Source organism: Lutra lutra, chromosome 10 (assembly GCF_902655055.1).
Source record: "Lutra lutra chromosome 10, mLutLut1.2, whole genome shotgun sequence".
Classification (NCBI taxonomy): Eukaryota; Metazoa; Chordata; class Mammalia; order Carnivora; family Mustelidae; genus Lutra; species Lutra lutra.
The window spans coordinates 20,406,686-20,424,773 of record NC_062287.1 but is presented as its reverse complement, the minus strand read 5'-3'; the positions used below and the strand labels follow the sequence as shown (position 1 = coordinate 20,424,773).

Genomic DNA, 18,088 nt, shown 5'->3' with positions numbered 1-18,088 from the left:
CATCTAGTATTTTCTAAGCACTTCCATATCCACTCCCCATAAACCTGATGCAAACATTTTACAGATAAGGGAAGTGAGGCTCAGAGAGGTTATGTGACTTATTCAAGGTCTCTCTGCCAGTAAGTGGTCAACCCAGGATCTATGCCTAAGTGTGGCTAATTGCAAATCCCACCTGAATTCATGTATTTTGCCCTCCCAGCTTGCCCAGCAGGAGTTCTGGCTGCATCTTCAGAGAACATAGGAGCCAGGAGCCAGAGGTGAGAAACCATGTGCCCTGGAGGGTCCCTCAGGAGGACACTTAACTCCTCTCCTCTCTTCCCTCTTACAAGCAACTAAAGAATTACTCGCAAAAACACAAAACTCTAAAACCGGGAGGTGAAGGAAGATTCTGTGTAAACTGGTGACTGGCCCCAGAGCAGAGCGTCCTTGAAATAACTGGAGACAGTCCCCATGGGCTAACCTCATCCGCATGACTCATGCCATTGGCTCTTCCTTAATGTGTGGAAATGAGACAACACAGATGCTGCGAGGTGCAGTTGCTGGAAATGAGCGCTGTGATCCCTGGGAGCCATCCAGACACACCTTACTGTTGGGAAGTCCCCTTGGCCATCACTCCACGATCTCTGAGGACCCTGGATGCTTGGACCGAGTGAGGAGAGTCTCAGTGTCTCCCAGGAAAGCCCAATTCTTAGCACTTGGCTCTTCAGAGTCTGGGAATGGAGGCGATCACAGCAGGTGATCTCCGAGGATGAGGAATGTGACTGTGGGATTGGGGCAGCTCCTCAGGCTGCTGTAGCCTCCTTCTGGAGCTCCGTTCCTGCTGTTCAGCACGGGCACCCCTCCCCACTGTGTACCTGAGGATAGGGCTAGCCATGAGTCTGAATTCCTGTGAGACTTGCCAGCCTATACCATCTTTATGAGTTGTAGAGATTTGAGTACGATCCAATTGGTTCAAATCATGAGCGGAGAACTTGGTTGGGCTCCCCAAGTCCAATGGATAAGCAGAAGAGATTACAGAAAGGTGACCGACAGCAGGCAGTCTGGGGTCAGATGGACTTGGGGGCTCTGGACCTGAGAAAAATCCCAAGTTGGCAGTAGGTACAGTAAATCCATCTGTCCCACAACATCCTTCCTTGTCTTGTCCTTGGATGACCTCAATGTTCACATGAATACCTCCTTCATCACTCTGGCCTCCCAGATCCTGGACTCCATAAACCGTACTCCACTCTGCTGGGCACACAGATGCCTATGTTTCTGCCACAGACTTTGTCACTGCCCTTCTGAAATAGCACTTCCGAAATACCAGATGCTGCTCTCTAACCCCAATTCCTACCTTCCAGCTCTATCACTATGCTGCTTTCACTCTGTCTGCTCTTTACCTGCTAGAAATGCCCAGTTTCTAGAGACTAGGGTGTTCTCTTGCTCTGACTGTCTTTATCAGTGTTGGTCTGCTTTTGAGGGGAAAGAGGAGGGGTGAAGGAGGCCTAGCGCTGTGGCTGAGGCTGGTGCTGAGGCCAAGAGGGAAGGGAGAGGAAGGGAGGGAGTCAGCTGTGTTAGGGGCCCCACAGAGGAGCTGGCCAGGAACAATGGGGAACAAAGGCTGGACACTTTTCCGCTGAGGCCCAGCGCCTGGCCTTGGCCTTCCGGGAACAGCTCCAGGAAATGGCTGAGATTCCAGATTTGGGAGGAAGAGACCTGTAAACAGTAGCTGGTCTCTGAGAGGGGAGAGCAGCGTCTCTCTAGGGGAGGGGGCGGGTAGGAGCGGCAGAGTGAGCACGGACATTGCAGGCTCAGAAGCTGAAAGGCTTGCCTCCAGGCTGCAGGGCTGGAAAGACCCTGGAAAAGATACCTGCCAAGGATGCTTGAATAGTTTCAATGATGGCATGTGCGTAAAAATAAATAAATAACAATATTGGCTAAGGCTTACCCATCACTGAGAGTGCATTCGGCGTTGTTTTAAATGATTTCATGCAGGATCGCATCTCAGTCTTACTCCAACCCTCAAGGTGGAGACTTTTACTATTATTCCTACTATTACAAACCCTATGAGTTGCAAGCCTGAAGGAACTGGCCCAAGGTTTCCCACGGCTTATTTCCTTTGTCTCCCAGCCAAGTAGGAACACACCGTGAGCACCTCCCAACTTGTTCTGAAGCCCCTAAAGCCTTCCCATCTTTTGCCCTACCCACCCCCCCATCCTAGGGGACGTGGACTGCACCACAATATGCTCCTGCCTCCCTCCCCCTAGCTGCCTTGGTCCACTTTTTTCCTACCCTCAGCTTCTCATTGTGGTGCCCTGAGACACCACCGCTGGGTCTCCATTCCACAGCGGCAAGGGAAGCGCTTGGAGCCAAGGGACCAGGATTGGTTGGCATCAAGGTTTAAATAGAGGCTGAAGGCTGTGCTTGGAATTATGTCAGTGTGAAGGTCACCTTTAGGAAATCCCAGACTCGACCCCAAGGTAAAGCTTAGGGCCAGAGCTGGAGTCAGGGGTTATGGTTAGAGGGTCAAGTTTCTCTCTGCTGGTCTCCTCCCAGTTCTCCAAGGCACGGAGGGCCAGGCAGGAAGCATGAGTTTCCTCAAAGCTGCTTCCCTCCTGGGGCAGAGTCTCGGTCACAAACAACCACCACCACCCCTCCCCGCCCCTCCTTCCCTCCGCTGTGAGCTCAGAGCAGCAGTACAAAGTACTTGCTCCGACAAGGATAGGAGCCCGAGAGCAGCCATGGGCTCTGGAGGAGGAGGCCTCCCTGGGGTCCCGGGACCCCTGCCTCTCCTGCTTCTGCTTGTCACGGGTGAGTGCGGCCCTCCCCTTTCCTAGCCCCTGCTCCCCTGATCCAAGGCCTGGCCCAGGGGAGAAGAGGTCCCCTTGCTCCTTTGTTTCCCTTTTGCAGTAGGGGGACCAGAGATGAGGACGATGATGGGATGGTGATAAGGATGGTGATGATGACGATGTATGTATGAAACAGAGACAGAAAGACAGAGAGATTAAGAGCTCTGCCTGGATGCCCCGTGTGCTAGCTCTCTCCCCTCCCGGCTAGGTTGTTATCGGAAGTTATCTTCAGACAAGAGAAGGCAGAGGAGATGTTCAGGGATCTGCGGGGTCCCGTTGGTAGTCAGAGTGGGGTCCACCCCTCCTTTCCCTTGCAGGAGGCATGGCCCAGGACTCCCCTCCCCAGATCCTAGTCCACCCCCAGGACCAGTTGCTCCAGGGCGCAGGCCCCGCCAAAATGAGCTGCCGAGCCTCAGGCCAGCCGCCTCCCACCATCCGCTGGCTGCTGAATGGACAGCCCCTGAGCATGGCCCCCCCAGACGTCCACCACCTCCTACCTGACGGAACGCTTCTACTGCGGCGGCCCCCGGCCTCCGGACGTGCCCACGACGAGCAGGCCCTATCTGCAGACCTGGGTGTCTACGCCTGCGAGGCCAGCAACCGGCTGGGCACAGTGGTCAGCCGAGGCGCTCGGCTGTCTGTGGCTAGTAAGGCCTGGGGGGGGGGGGCAGGGCGGGGCACACCTGGGGCCCAAGGCCTGAGGTGAGGGTACCTGGGGGCTCGTCTGTGAGGGAAGGCCTGGGCTGGGAGAACTGAGGTGGGGGGCTCTGAAGAGTGAACACAGGGCAGTGAAAATGTGGGTAAAGCCGAATGGGGCGAGTGTAGTGGGAGGCACCGAGGCAGGGCCCCCCTGCCGACCCTCCATCGTCCCTGCAGACCTTCGGGAGGATTTCCAGACCCAGCCTCAGGATACAATGGCCACAGTGGGTGAGCCGGTGGTTCTGGAGTGTGGGCCGCCCCGGGGCCTCCCAGAGCCCACAGTCTCCTGGTGGAAGGATGGCAAACCCCTGACCCTACAGCCAGGGCGGCACAGTGTGAGTGTGGCCCCCTTCCTGTACTTTCTCTAGTCCTGAGCAGAATGGGGCACACCTGGAGGGAGTGACCTGCCCCTACCCCCTGCCCCCTGTGCCCTGCAGCATTTGAGGAGGGGCCTAAGCTGCCCTCCCCCATCAGAGCCCCTCCCCACATGGAAGACTCCACAAAGCACTTGGCCTTGACAGGTCTCCAGGGGCTCCCTGCAGTTGGCAAGAGCAGAGAAGAGTGACGCAGGGACCTATATGTGTGTGGCCACCAACAGTGCAGGACGGCGGGAGAGCCGGGCAGCCAGGGTATCTGTCCAGGGTAAGGCGAGGGTGGTCAGCTCAAGGTAGGGCCTTGTTTGGGCTGGGCTGAGGGTATGTGCAGATCAACCTGGGATGGGGATCAGAGTGATGGGGACCCCATCTAAAGGGAGATTACCCATCCTAGAGGAGAAATAGGAGTGCTCTAGACTGGGAAACCTGGGAATTTTGGTTGTTCCACATCTGGGGGATGTTTCACTCCTCAGTCTCATCACTCTGGCCTATAGGCCCCAGACCAGCCCTCTGCTCCCCACAGAGCCCCAAAACTATAAGGAGCCTCTGGAGTTGCTGGCTGTGCACATTCAGCTGGAAAATGTGACTTTGCTGAACCCAGACCCGGCAAAGAGCACCAGGCCTGAGCCCGCGGTGTGGCTCAGCTGGAAGGTAAGGCCCAGGACCTAGGGGTGGGTGCCTGTTCAGAGCTCAAGGAAGAGCTGGTCATAAACCCCCTTGACCCCCATCCTTCCTCTGGACTGTCTCCCAGGTGAGCGGCCCTGCTGCACCCGCTCAGTCCTACACAGCCCTGTTCAGGGTCCAGACGGCCCCAGGAGGCCCGGGAGCTCCATGGGCAGAGGCCCTACTGGCCGGCTGGCAGAGTGCGGAGCTTGGAGGCCTCCTCTGGGGCCAAGACTACGAGTTCAAAGTGAGACCATCCTCTGGCCGGGCTCAAGGCCCTGAAAGCAACGTGCTGCTCCTGAGGCTGCCCGAGCAAGGTCAGAGACAGATGCGCACAGGACTCAGCAGGATACTAGCTGGCACCTTGCTATCTGTGGGCCCCTGGACTGTCCCACTCCAGTCTGGGGGGATGGTGGGTCTTAATCCCTGACTCCCTTCTGCTGTGACCAGCAAACTGAGCTGCAGGAAGCTCCCATTCTTATCAGTGTGGTCTGTGACCGCATCCCTGTTCCAGCTCTACTTCCTGGAGTCCCCTCCTTCACCATCCCTTACAGCCTCTCTTCCCTCACTCCAGTGCCCAGTGCCCCTCCCCAGGAGGTGACCTTAAAACCTGGCAACAGCAGTGTCCTTGTGAGCTGGGTCCCACCACCTGCTGAAAACCACAATGGCATCATCCGGGGCTACCAGGTACATCCTTCTGGTCCTACCAGGACATCCCTCTTCTTTGGCACCCTTCACACCCTTGCTTGGGGCGCTGGAAATCTCCCCCCCCCCCCCGCAGAGAAGCAAGGGACACTTACTGCTACTGAGCGAGGGTTTGCCGGACCCTGCCAAGCCCTTTCCTACCTGATCTCATTTTTGTCTCACAGTCCATCCCAGGTTATTAGCCACACTTTCCAGACACAGAAAGTGAGGCCAAGGTCACAGTTGCGGGAAACAGAACAGGAATCAAACCACGCCTTGTCTGACTCCCACCTTCTAAGCCAGTGGCCTCAGAACGTGGTTTTTGGACCAGAAACAGCAGCGCCTGACAACGCTTTAGAAACGCACATCCTTGAGTCCTTCCCAGGCAGGCTCCATGAATCAGAAATTCAGGGATCCAGAAACCTGGCTTTTTAGCAAACCCTCCCAGGGACCTTAAAGCACAGTGAAGGTTGGGAACCACGGCTGGATGTCTATTTTAGTGGATTGCCTTGGTCCTGTTTCTGTCAGGCTAGAGAGAAGTCTCTCTCACTCTGTACAGAGAGAGGAATAGGAAGTACGGCCGTACGGGGCACAGGGAAGGTCCCCAGGCGAGCAGCAGGGCAGGGTGGTCACATGCCCAGAGATGAAGGTTTCAGCTCCTGGGATGGAGCAGGGGGATAAGTGCTGACCTTTGCTTGTGCCTCAGGTCTGGAGCCTGGGCAACACTTCACTGCCCCTAGCCAACTGGACAGTGGCGGGCGAGCAGACCCAGCTGGAGATCGCCACCCGAAAGCCAGGTTCCTACTGCGTGCAAGTGGCTGCGGTCACCGGCGCCGGGACAGGGCCCCCCAGTAGCCCTGTCTGCCTCCTTTTAGGTGAGGCCAGTGCCCACAAGCCCACCCATACCCTGTGAGCCCCCCTTCCCACCTTCCTCTCCCCTTACTCTCATCTCACCCCTGCCCCATCCTTGTCACCCCACCCCTGCCCCTCTCTCATCACCCCACCCCTGCCCCACTCTCATCACCCAACCTGCCCTGCCCACTGAGCTCACATCCCCGAACAGAACGGACCATGGAGCGAGCCACCCAAGAACTCAGGGATGGTCCCTGGACCCTGGAGCAGCTGCGGGCCACCTTGAAGCGGCCAGAAGTGATTGCTGGTGGGGGTGTTTTGCTCTGGCTGCTGCTGCTGGGCACCGCCGTGTGTGTCCACCGCCGGCGCCGAGCTGGGGTGCACCTGGGCCCAGGTGAGAGGAGGCAGTGGACACCCAAGAGGTCGAGACTGAACAATACAGGGGTTTAGAGCTCAGGCCTGGGGCTGGACACTCTGGATCTAGCCTTCCATTCACCCTCTCCCAGGTCTGTACAGATACACCAGTGAGGACGCCATCCTAAAGCACAGGTGAGAGATGGAGGAGGGGCTGGAGGTGTGGCGGGGCAGGGGCCAAGGGACAGTGGAGCAGGGATGGAGAACTGGATAGAATATTATCTCTCCTACTGCCACCACCACAATTTGGGACCTTACTACCCAAATCTCTCCCGAACTCCAAGGGAGAATTAATTTCTCTTTCATTTATGTTCCTATCACCCCACTTGATGGTTGAGTAAACCGAGACTCCTGACTTGAGTGACTTTGCTCGAGGCCACTCAGTAACACCCCAAGCTTAATCAGTGCGCTTGTCCTCCACCTCTCACTAATACTCGCTAGACTCTCCTGCTGACTCGTTCTGCTACATGGGGAATACCTAGCACGGGAAGACCAGTCTGATTTCTCACTTTTTCTGTATACCCAGTGTCTACCTCGCAGTGCCTTTATATTCAGGAGATCATCTACCTATTGAGGGATCTCTCGGTCACAGTAATCACCCACAGTTCCAGCAGAGGGCGCTCTGCCTCTACGGTCTTGCGTCTCCCTCCTCACTCGATTCTCAGTATCAGGGTCCGCTGGCAGGTACACCTGCTCCCAGGGTCTTTGGCTGCCAAAGCAAGTCTGCAGCTGTAACACATGATGCTAAGAAAGAAAACATCCTTTTTTGTCTTTTTTTTTTTTTTTTGGTCTTATTGGCTGAGTTTTACACTAAATAACCACTTCAACTCTCTGCCCACCTGCTCCTGCTCTTTTATCTCAATGGATTTCCTCTGAAGGGCTTTACGTTCCAAGTCTGCATCTTTCAACAGAAATTTATCAAACACCTACTCTGGGCCAGGCACGTCCAGTCCTCGGGCTACCGTTTTGCGGTCAGTGTCTCAGCCCAGAAAAATGTTCCAAGCTGACTGGGCCGTATTCCTGTGTTATTCTGTGCTCGCTGGCCTTTGTTTTCCAGCTACTTCCTGGGTTTTGTCTGCTCTACACTGAACCGTCTTTGGATCCCCTGGGACTTTATCCCTTGTCTTTGAGGGCGATTCCTTTTTTTTTTTTTTTTTAAGACTTACTTATTTGAGAGATAAAGTGAAATAGGAGGAGGGGCAGAGGGAGAGAGAGTCTTAAGCAGACTCTATGCTAAGTGCAGAGCCTTACATGGGGCTCGATCTCAGAACCCTGAGCTCAGGTTACCTGAGCAGAAAGCTTAACCGCCTGGGCCACCCAGGTGCCCCAGGGGGATTCCATTCTGATTGTTCTGTTCCGTCATTCCTTTAGCGCAGGCTCCACCCCACCAGGAACTCTCCCTCTAAGCAGAGAGACAGCCGTGTGCCTATAGGAATGCAATCCGGTATTAGAAACGCAGAAACACATGGGGGTGACCGGATGGTTCAGTTGGTTAAGCAGCCAATTCTTAATTAAAGCTCAAGTCATGGTCCCTGGGGTTTGGGGATCTAGCTCTGTACTCAGCAGGGAGTCTGCTTGAAAATTCTTTCTCCCTCTCCCTCTGCCCCTCCCCCTGCTCTTGCTCTTGCTCTCTCTCTCTCTCAAATAAATAAATCTTAAAAAAAAAAAAAAGAAAGAAAAGAAATGCAGGAACATGTACAAGATATGTGGAGGCAGGGTAGGATGGGGGAACATGGGAGGAAGTTTCCATGTTTACCCTACCAGTAAGAAGGGGAAGGGAAAAGGAGCAGCAAGGACTAGCTGGCTATGGTCATAGTTCCCCTGTGATAAGCCATTTGCTCTGGCTGGGACATAGGGTGCATGAGGGGTCGGAGTAAAGGATAAGGTTAGGGAGCTGGAAGCCCGACCAGCAAGGGCCCTGTTAGCCGTGCTAGGCAGCTGGGCTCTATCCTGGCAAATCGGGAGCCACTGAAGGTTTTAGGCAGAGAATTGCTCTGTTCTGATCCCTATTCTTGAAAGATGACTCAGGCAGCCAGCAGGGCACCCAGTTCAAAAGGAACCAGACTAGACAGAGAAAGGCAACATCCATGTAGCAAACTCCTGCTCCTAGCTGAGTGACCTCACGTTTCCTCATTTCAACTCACAATATCAGCCTTATATGGAAAGCTTTATTTCGTGGCCTTTTACAGATAAAGAACCAGGGCTTCGAGAGGTTAGTAGACCTCGCTGCCCAGGGCTACACAGCTAGGCTGAGGAAGACGGGGATTTTCACAGAGGGTTTGTCTGCCCCCACATCTGTGTCCTCTTTGTCTGGGCACATAGCTGTCCCTCTTCATTGCCTCCTGGTTCTGGGTCACCTGGACTTCCCCGATCCCAGGATAAGAAAAGAGCACTAAGTTCGGGGCACCAGGTCAGAGATCTTCAGGAGTCTGTGAAGGGCTAGCGAGCAGGGAGAATAAAGCTCTACCGACCCCGGCTCCCCTATGAGCTGGAGGTCTTGGCCAATTATGTTCTCGCTTCCCCTCATTTCTCCTGCACCACCCCCACCCTCCGTTGTCCCAGGATGGATCACAGCGACTCCCCTTGGCTGGCAGACACTTGGCGTTCCACCTCGGGCTCTCGGGACCTGAGCAGCAGCAGCAGCCTCAGCAGCAGGCTGGGAGTGGACCGCCGGGACCCACTAGACTGTCGTGGCTCCTGTGAGCATGCCCAGTGGGGGCCAGGGCCCAGCTGGGGAGCAGGGGGACCCCAGGGCCAGGCATGGGGTTCGCAGGGTGGGATGCACTCACCATAATTCTTCCCGTCGTTCCTATCACAGTGATCTCCTGGGATCCCCGCAGCCCTGGCGTGCCCCTGCTTCCCGACACCAGTACTTTCTATGGTTCCCTCATCGCTGAGCTGCCTCCCGGGCCCCCAGCTCGGCCAAGCCCCAAGACCCCAGCTGTCAGGCGTCTCCCACCCCAGCTGGCCCGGCTCTCCAGCCCCTGGCCCAGTCCAGACAGCCTGTGCAGCCGCAGGGGCCTCGCTTCCCCCCGCTTGCCTCTGGCCCCCGCAGAGGCTTGGAAGGCCAAAAAGAAGCAGGGTAAGGATGGGGAGGCGAGACAAAGCCTGGAACAGGCGGCAGGAGGGAAGAGTGGGGATGTGATGGGACGTGGTCTGGGGGCTTCGCAGCTGGATGTGGGCTGTATCCCACCCGTGGCTTCCAGTGCCCCTGTCCTGGTAGACACAGGGTCTCCCCACTATCACCAGAGCACTTAGGGAGTCTGTGCTGGCCTCTGCTTTCCTTTAGGCTGGGCTCTGTTTCCGCTTGGCCATAGCAGTCGTGGGCTGACTTCGGTATTTGTTTGAAGTTGGCAAACATTTCATAAGCACCACTGTAAGCCAGCCGTGGGGACATGAGAGATGGCTGTTGCCATCTAAGGGCTCAGAGTCTAAGGAGAGCGGCTGACCAGCATATAAGCAACATTAGGACCTGAAAGCATGTGACCAGTAGTAGAGTGACCTCATCTCCTCGTGCACTGTGCCCGGGGCCTCCCCAGACACTGACTCCCAACTCACTTCCCAGAGAAGAGTGAGTAATTCCTTTCTGCCCGGATATCTCTCCTGACTTCTGCCTACCAGCTTTGCCTTCCCAGAGAGAGAGAGAAAAGAATCAGGATCTGTTTCTTTAGCAACTACCATATGTTAGGTGACACGTGTTTGTTATTTCCTTTAAAAACACCCTCCAACCTTTTGGCTAAGTAATATTTCTCTAATTTTGCTGATGGGAAAAGAGGATCAGAAATGAGTATCTTGTTCAAAATCCCACAAGTCAGTAAGCTGCCGAACTCAGATTTGAAGCCAAAGTGGTCCGCTTCTCAAGGCCACCCTCTGGGAGCACCCCTGAGGGATTCTATTCTGACACTGACTATTTTCTCTCCTTGCTGAACACTGGTCTGCACTCCACCTGCTGTCTTCGTGCGCCTTCTGTGCTGATTAGTAAGCCTTACAAATGTCCTACAGCCAATTCTTTTTTTTAAGTGGATATAATCCAATTTTCATGAAGACAAAGATGGATTCAGAGTAATTAAGAGCTTGTCTAGTGTCCAGAATTTTATGACTCTAAATATTAGCAAAGTTGGCATTCTTTCCAGCACTGCCTCAGAACTATAGCTTTAGAAATTCTAGGTGGTAATGAAATAGCCGCTAAAAAGGGGTTGAAAAAGTCCCCTTTAAAAACCCGCCTTCCCATGGAGAACTATACTGACTTGGATATGACGTATAGCACATTCTAGAACATTAATACTACTGGGGTGGGGGTGGGGGGAAGTGAGTAGTTTTCTACAGGCAATTCTTAAGACAGGTTCCAATTCTGGGATGAGGCTTTGGTCCCCACTCCAGCCTGTGTCTCCTCACCCCAGCCCCACTGGTCAACCACAGCAGCTCTCCTGCAATGGGGACACTCAGTGGCCCACCTCCAGTTCCCGGGACCCCAGCAGCAACAAGACCATGCCATGGTCTTGTCCAGAGCTATGGAGTTGGCTCTATTGCTGTCCCTGAGTCCAAACGACTAAGGATTCTTTGTCTTCTGACACTGGCAAGCTTTCTCAGTGCCCTGCTATTCCCCTTGACATCCTTATTCCTTTTTTCGTATTATTTGACCTTAGTTGGGCTTTTTTCTCTACCACAACTGCACTCTCTCATGTTTCATCCATTATATCTGGTTCTTAGTTCCACTCTGCCAGATACATACATTAGATATCCTAAACACTGAATGAATTCAAACAAATATTTATCGCCATTCAGGTATGCCCAATGAGATCTGACCTCATCTTGATAACATTTTTATCGCACACTTGGCTCAAATAACACTGAAAACTAAAATCTAAGTGATTGCAAGCGTGGTGGAAGGCTTTTGTGATGGGAATCCTTTAGAGGAAATAGAACAGGCTGGGACAAAGGTGGCCTTTTCTAGGACTGGCCTTTCCTCTTCCTTGTCCACACCAACCAACCAACACGTGTCCCCTTTTCTGAGCTTACTCAGGAAGCCAGAACCAGACGAGACAAAGCTGTTGAGAGCAGAGTTGGAGCACCTGAAGTTGGCCTCCAGGACTCCCTAGGTCACACAACAAATAAAGGAAATAAATTAAAAAAACAAAGCAGCCTAGGAACAAAAGGAAATTTTGATGGAGGAAGTCTAGCCATTGTGTAGGTTTTCATCCCAGTGGCTCAGAAGGTCTGGCCACTATACATGGATTCCCAGGACCCAGATAGTCTTGGTGAATGCCATAGCCTTGATCTCGTCCTGCTCTGAATCTGCCCATGGTGACCTCCAAATCTTTGAGATCGGACCGACTAGACAACTCTGCCTCGAGGATCCTGCCTGGTCTTTGGTTTTGCCAAGGAAGGAACCCCTTTCCTAACTGAGTTTCTGATCATGTGACGCTAATCTGAAGGCTGCTTCTTTTTCCCTTCACTTGCTATTTTCCTGGTTTCTGGTCTTGGGGAAATCTCTTCCCTCGATTACCCTCCCGGTTCTATTCTGGTTTGGCCTGACCAAGAAGCATGCTCTTCGGTCACTGCACACAGCTGGGTCTGTTTCTTCAGTTACCTCAGCTTCTCCACCGTCACGGTTCACTCAGAGCCCTATCTCTTAAGCGGCCATGTGAGCCAGATGGTAGCCACCATCTTGTGATTCTTCTCACCTTGTGTTGACATCTTCATCTCTGATATTATCCATCCATTTGCTCATTCTTTCAACAAATATTACCAAATATCTATGGGCAGGGCTTTGCCTCCCCGGGTGAGACCAACACATCTTCCTATTCTAGAGGTCCTCTTCTTCTCGGCTGACTCTTTCCTGTTACAGCGGGCATGTGCAGGTTTGTCTCACCCACTCGGCTGAACTTGACAATCCAACACTTCTTCCCAAGTGAGATATACTCGGGTTTCTCAGGGCAGGGTCCAGAACCATGCAAGATATTTGTATTGTGAGAGATGGAAATTAACAGATTCTCTCCAAGAAAAGAAGGGATATTTGTCTTCACAGGGCCAAAATTCCTGAGAGAAGTAGCAATGTGAGGGTATAGAGATCAGGAAGATTGGAATGTATACCCTAAGGAAAATACAATGGTTGAAGTATCTTTTAGGCACCAGAAATTCCCGATCTGTTTTTATAAATAAATTAAAATTGGCAAAATTATTTGACCGAGTGTTCCCAAATGAAACCAAAGCTCAGAGAAGTTAATGGATGTCCCTGAGGTCACACAGCAGCTATGGAACTGAACTGGGCTCTGAGTGCAGGTCTTCTGACTCCAAGCCTAGTGCTACCTTCCTCCCTTATCATAGCTGCCTGGATGAGGGTGGAGAGGATGGAGGGAGGTTCTTCCCTCTTTTCTCTGGGTTCAGGGACTCTAAAGCTTAGCTGAATGTTGGGCTGAAGATAGAGCCTGTGGTTGGAGTCTGAAAGGCCCACGCTGGCTTGCCCCCCCACCCACTGTCTCTTGCCTTTGCAGAGCTGCAGCAAGCCAACAGCTCCCCGCCTCTCCGGGCCGGCCGCCCTCTGGAGCTCTGGGCCTGGGAGCTGGGGAATAGAGGCTCCAAGAACCTTTCCCAAAGCCCAGGTGAGAAGAGGCCTGAAAAGGGAAATGAGAGGGTGAGGCAGGGTGTAGGGGCCCGCAGCCCCGGCAGGTGGCTGTTCTGGCCCCTGAGGAGCCTGGAGAGGTGGGGTGTGGGGACAGGAAGCTGGGGTGGGGGGTGTCTGGGGCTGATGGGGGTTCTTCCAGACTCACCCCCAGGCCATTGTTTCCCAGGAGATGTGCCCCAGGCTCTGGTGGCCTGGAGGGCCCTAGGACCGCAGCTCCTCAGCTCCTCCAATGAGCTGGCTTCACGGCCTCTCCCCCCAGCACCCCTCACTTCTCATGGAGCCCCTGCTCAGAGTCAGCAGATGCAGTAAGAGGGCATGGGGTCAGGAAGCAGGGCTGGGGGACTAGGCATGCCAGGGGTGTTTGCTGATCTCTGATGGGGGTTGGGGGAGGATGGACTGGGGCTGCACTAACCACCCATCATTCTCTTACCCCAATCAGGCACTCTGCAGAGCCCCAAGCGCCTTCCTCCCTCCCACTGCCAGCAGCCCCCCTCCCAGTCCTGATCCCTTCCAGCCCCCCCAGCCCCTCCAGCCCCCAGGCCTCTTCCCTGTCTGGTCCCAGCCCAGAGTCCAGTCGTCTGTCCAGCTCTTCACTGTCATCCCTGGGGGAGGATCAAGACAGTGTGCTGACTCCTGAGGAGGTGGCCCTGTGCCTGGAGCTCAGTGAGGGCGAGGAGACCCCCAGGTGAGTTGCCTGAGGGAGACCAAAGGACTAGGGGATAAGCTGGGACAGGAGTATGTTTCTCTCTCCCCGGCCCCGCCCTCTCTCGCCAGGAATGCTTCCCTGATGCCAGCCTGCCCACCCCAACCTTGGTCCTGTCTCCGTTTTGTGTCTTTTCCAGGAATAGTGTCTCTCCTGTGCCCAGGGCTCCTTCCCCCCCTGTCACCTATGGCTACATCAGCATCCCTACGGCCTCGGAGCTAGCAGACGTGGGCAGGGCTGGAGGAGGCGTGGGGTCCGAAGCGAGGGGCTTGCTGTGCCCGCCCCGGCCCTGCTCCACCCCCACCCCCAGCGAGGGCTCCTTGGCCAATGGCTGGGGCTCCGCCTCCGAGGACAACGCCCCCAGCGCCAGAGCCAGCCTGGTCAGCTCCTCAGATGGCTCCTTCCTTGCTGATGCCCACTTCGCCCGGGCCCTGGCAATGGCCGTGGATAGCTTTGGCTTTGGTCTGGAGCCCAGGGAGGCAGACTGCGTCTTCACGGGTATGTGAGATCACCCTGCCTCACTTCTCACCTCCACCCCTTGGAACAGACACAGCTCCTGGAAGAATCCAGCCTTTTCCCCAAGAGGCAAGGCTTCCTAACATTGTCTTTGTGGTTATCCTTAAAACAGCAAGCTTTTATTGAATGATTACTATGTCCCCGGCCCCATGATAAGTGCTTTATATACATTCAATATTAACAACTCTATGAAGAATAAGGAATATTCTTTATCTTTCTTTTCCAAATGAGGGAACTATAAACTAAACAGGTTTTTTAACTTGCCCAAGGTCACCCACAGAACAAGGACAAAATGATCAAGGCTAAAGCCCAGAAGCAGCCAATTGCGTGGCCCCTTGCCCTCCCTCCAGATTCCTCCTCCTAACCCAGATGCTGGTCTCTGGGAAAGATTGCTCCCACCTTTTCTATTCACTCAAACCTACTGTTTTAGATCCTCCTCACTATAGGAAGTTCTGTTTTCTCTCTTACCTCCTGCTATGCTTACAAACCCTTCCTCTTGCCCTGTCTGTGACTGAGGTGAGGAGAACCTCACCCTTCTGCCTATCGAGCAGAGTGGGACCATTATCTCCATGTCAACAGACAGTAGCTCAGTGCTCCCTGTGCCCTTTCCCTTTTTTTTTTTTTTTAAAAAAAAAAGAGAGAGAGAGAACACAAGCAGGGGGAGTGGCAGGCAGAGGGAGAAGCAGGCTCCTCTCTGAGGAGAGAGCCCAATGCAGGGTCTAATCCCAGGACCTTGGGATCAAGACCTGAGCCGAAGGCAGATGCTTAACGGATTGAGCCACCCAGGCGTCCCCTCTTCCTCATGTACTCTGTCAGACCCCCTATCCCCATCTTATGAACCCTAACTCTGCCCTTTGCCTCCAGGAAAAACAACCAGGCTTGTGGTAAATGGGAAAGCAAGGATTATCCAGGACAGAAAGAAAAGAGAGATGCCTGGGGTGGGAGGTGGGGGATGAAAGGTGAGAGTATGGATAGAAGGCCAGAGCTGGGCTAGGAGGAAACAGCTCGAACTATTCTCTCTAAAGAAACCAACGGACCCAATGGCCCCCAGAAATAATGGGCTGAGTTGGGGCTAAATTATGTTTTGGGTTGAGAGTATGCCTTAAGCAGGCCCTAAGCCTTCTGCCCTAACCTGGTCCCTCAGAGTGAAGGCTAGCCTTCTCCAAATAAATCTACCCTCCCTGACAGATGCCTCCTCACCTCCCTCCCCCCGGGATGACCTCTTCCTGACCTCCACCCTTTCCCTGCCGCTGTGGGAGTGGAGGTCAGACTGGCTAGAGGACATGGAGAACCACTGCAGCCAGCAGCTGGGAAGAGGGCTGCCTCCTTGGCCCCCCGACTCTCGGATCTCTTCCCGAAGAAGTCAGCTTGGCTGTCCTGAGCCCAAGGCTGCCAGTAAGTGTCTGTCTCCTGATCTGGTGGGGTGACCTTGACTGAGGGATTCTAGGGAGGGGCCAGGAGGGAGCCCAGGCCATTGGGCAGGAGAGAGGGAGCAGCCGGGTAACTTCACTCTCCTTGGACTTCCCCCACAGACTCCTCATGAAGTGTGCCCAAGACCACCAAGAAGAAAATCAAACCACCCCCTGCCGTGGAGTGTCATTCTTGGCCTGTGGGTCTCTGCAGCTGGGGGACCACCTTGCCCGGCCTCCTGGAGAGTTCTTCTCCTTCGGGGATTGTGAAAACAGATGAAAGCAAAACAAAATAAGCACAAAGTAGACCCAGAGCCCTCAAGGAGCCAAAGGTCATCGAGGCCTGACTCCTCGCCCTTGCTTTCTCCTCCTTCCGTCCATCCCACAACCAGGTCTTCTGGCCTGAGAAGCGGCCTTATCCCCCAAACTCCCCACCCACTTGGACCATGGGAGGTAGGGGAGCCAGAGGTCTTCCCAGAGGACAGCAGCAGCTTGTGGGACAGGCAGGAGGGAAAGGAGCTGTACAGAGCCACCCCTCTCAGGAAGGGTCCATTCATTCCCACGGGGACAGGCTCACCTCTCCCCCAGCCACACCTGGTAGAAGAAGGAAGGAGGACCTACCGACCAGCACCGGAGGGGTAAGGCCCTTCCTAGCTACCAAGGCAGAAGGGCCAGCATGGGTCCAGGGAGGGAGCTGGAAGAAGGGAGGTGGGAAAATGGGGGACAAACCCCTTCTTTGTACTTAATGAGTACTTAAGTACTTTGTACTTAATGAGCTTAAGAAATTGATACCATAAAACTGTCATGACTTGAGTGAGGTGAGCTCATTCCTCAGAGCGCCATTTTGGGGAGGGTACCAGGAGCTATGGGAAGAATTCTGAGTTTGAATGGGATCAGGGGTTCACTGGCCCTCAGGGAGAGACATTTAGTTCTGTTCTGTGATTGAGGGAAGAATTACACGCATCCTTTGGATTCCCCTGGTCTGCTGGTCTTTGCAACTTGTCCTGGGAAGACAACTCCTTCTTTCAGTGGTCCCAGCCCCCCTCCCCAGAGACCAGTCCCAGATGGTTAAGACCAGAGGGTTTCTTAAAATAGACGAAGTAGGTAGAACCACCTGTAATGGCTATCTAGTGAACAACCTTCAGACGAAACAATAGAACAGAGCAATGGAGCCAGACTGCCAGGGCCGGAGCCACAGAAGGTTCTGGAAGGGCAGATGGGGGTCTGTCCTTCTAATGGGGTGGGAAAGGCAGGGGCAGAACACACAAGTTTTGGGGGGACAGTGCTCCTGAGCAAGACCAGGGGCCACAGGAGGATGCACTTAGGGAGGGTCAATCAGGAAGCAGGCCCTGAAAGGGGGTGTTAGACCCCCAGACTTAAGCAGCTCTAACCGGAGACCACTCCGAACTCACAGGCCAAGTGAGGCAGGGCCTGGGGGACACGGCGCTGCCGGAACTACTTCCCCAGGCCAGCCTGGGCTGGGGTGTCTCAGTCTCGGGATGACAAATCCGTGCTCTGGATACATATCCGTTCCTCTCGATTTGCTTTTCCTTTTTTGGATTTTGTTTTTCTTTCAGCTTCCTGGTAAAATTCCTTTGGAAAACATTCCAACCCTGTTCTCCAGACCAACGGAGAAAAAGGGATTTGTGCACGCTTAGGTCACAGGGGCAGGAGAGGTCAGAGCCTGGGCTTGGGGTAGGGGCGGGGGCAAGTGGCCGTCCTCTGAGAGGCCAGGGCAGTTACTGAGCCTGGGGGTGAAGAAGTTAGAAGGAAACAAAAGCTCAGGAGACCATTCGGGGGCATGGGCTGTGGGGGAGGGAGCCATGCGCACTGTAGCATTGAGGGCCAAAATTTCCAAAAATTCTATGCCAGTCAAACCAGTCACACCCGGGCCTGCCTAGAGGTCTCCCTGTGTACACACACCCTCTGTGAGGGGGTCAGGGAATTTGAAAGAAGCCTGTTTTCCTTTGTCGACTGGGGTTTCCCCCATCAACCCCATTCTCTTGAGTTTTATTTTTAAAAATTGTTCACAGAATTTTAAAATTTATTTTGAAGAGAGAGTGAGGAGGGAGGACAGAGGGGAGCAGAGAGAGGGGGAGAGGGAGAGGGACAAGCAGACTCCCCATGGGTGCGGAGCTGGAAGCGGGGCTCCTTCTCACAACCCTGAGATCCTGACCTGAGCTGAACTCAAGCATTGGATGCTTAAGGGCCTGAGCCACCCGGGCACACCTGTTTGAATTTTTTAAAAATTATTATTATTGTGACGGGCATATTTCCTTACAGGAGAGTAAACAAACCACTGAGGAGGACACCCAAGGAGG

At 54.1% G+C, this 18,088-nt stretch overlaps 1 protein-coding gene across 2 annotated transcripts; it reads left to right on the top strand.

The window, feature by feature from the left end:
• The first annotated feature begins 2,632 nt into the window (after positions 1–2,632).
• On the top strand, positions 2,633–16,570 carry ROBO4 (roundabout guidance receptor 4). 2 transcript variants are annotated; one of them, XM_047692968.1, is made up of 18 exons: positions 2,633–2,790; positions 3,146–3,475; positions 3,705–3,862; positions 4,049–4,169; positions 4,425–4,552; positions 4,653–4,881; positions 5,139–5,251; positions 5,955–6,123; positions 6,312–6,494; positions 6,607–6,649; positions 9,077–9,213; positions 9,333–9,596; positions 13,009–13,116; positions 13,306–13,444; positions 13,579–13,824; positions 13,982–14,340; positions 15,547–15,753; positions 15,891–16,570. In XM_047692968.1, the coding sequence occupies exons 1-18, from the start codon at positions 2,721–2,723 to the stop codon at positions 15,899–15,901; spliced, it is 3,015 nt and encodes a 1,004-aa protein (XP_047548924.1). In that variant the 5' UTR covers positions 2,633–2,720; the 3' UTR covers positions 15,902–16,570. The 2 variants fall into 2 exon arrangements, with proteins under 2 accessions (XP_047548924.1, XP_047548925.1); XM_047692969.1 differs by having other exon boundaries at positions 4,425–4,557; positions 4,658–4,881.
• The last annotated feature ends 1,518 nt before the right edge of the window (positions 16,571–18,088 follow it).

Bases quoted from the DNA above. Each gene is read 5' to 3' on its own strand.
- ROBO4 (XM_047692968.1), top strand. From the start codon at position 2,721: ATGGGCTCTGGAGGAGGAGGCCTCCCTGGGGTCCCGGGACCCCTGCCT. The intron at 6,495-6,606 runs GTGAGAGGAGGC...ACCCTCTCCCAG, and splicing joins TGGGGTGCACCTGGGCCCAG to GTCTGTACAGATACACCAGT. The intron at 9,214-9,332 runs GTGAGCATGCCC...TTCCTATCACAG, and splicing joins ACTAGACTGTCGTGGCTCCT to TGATCTCCTGGGATCCCCGC.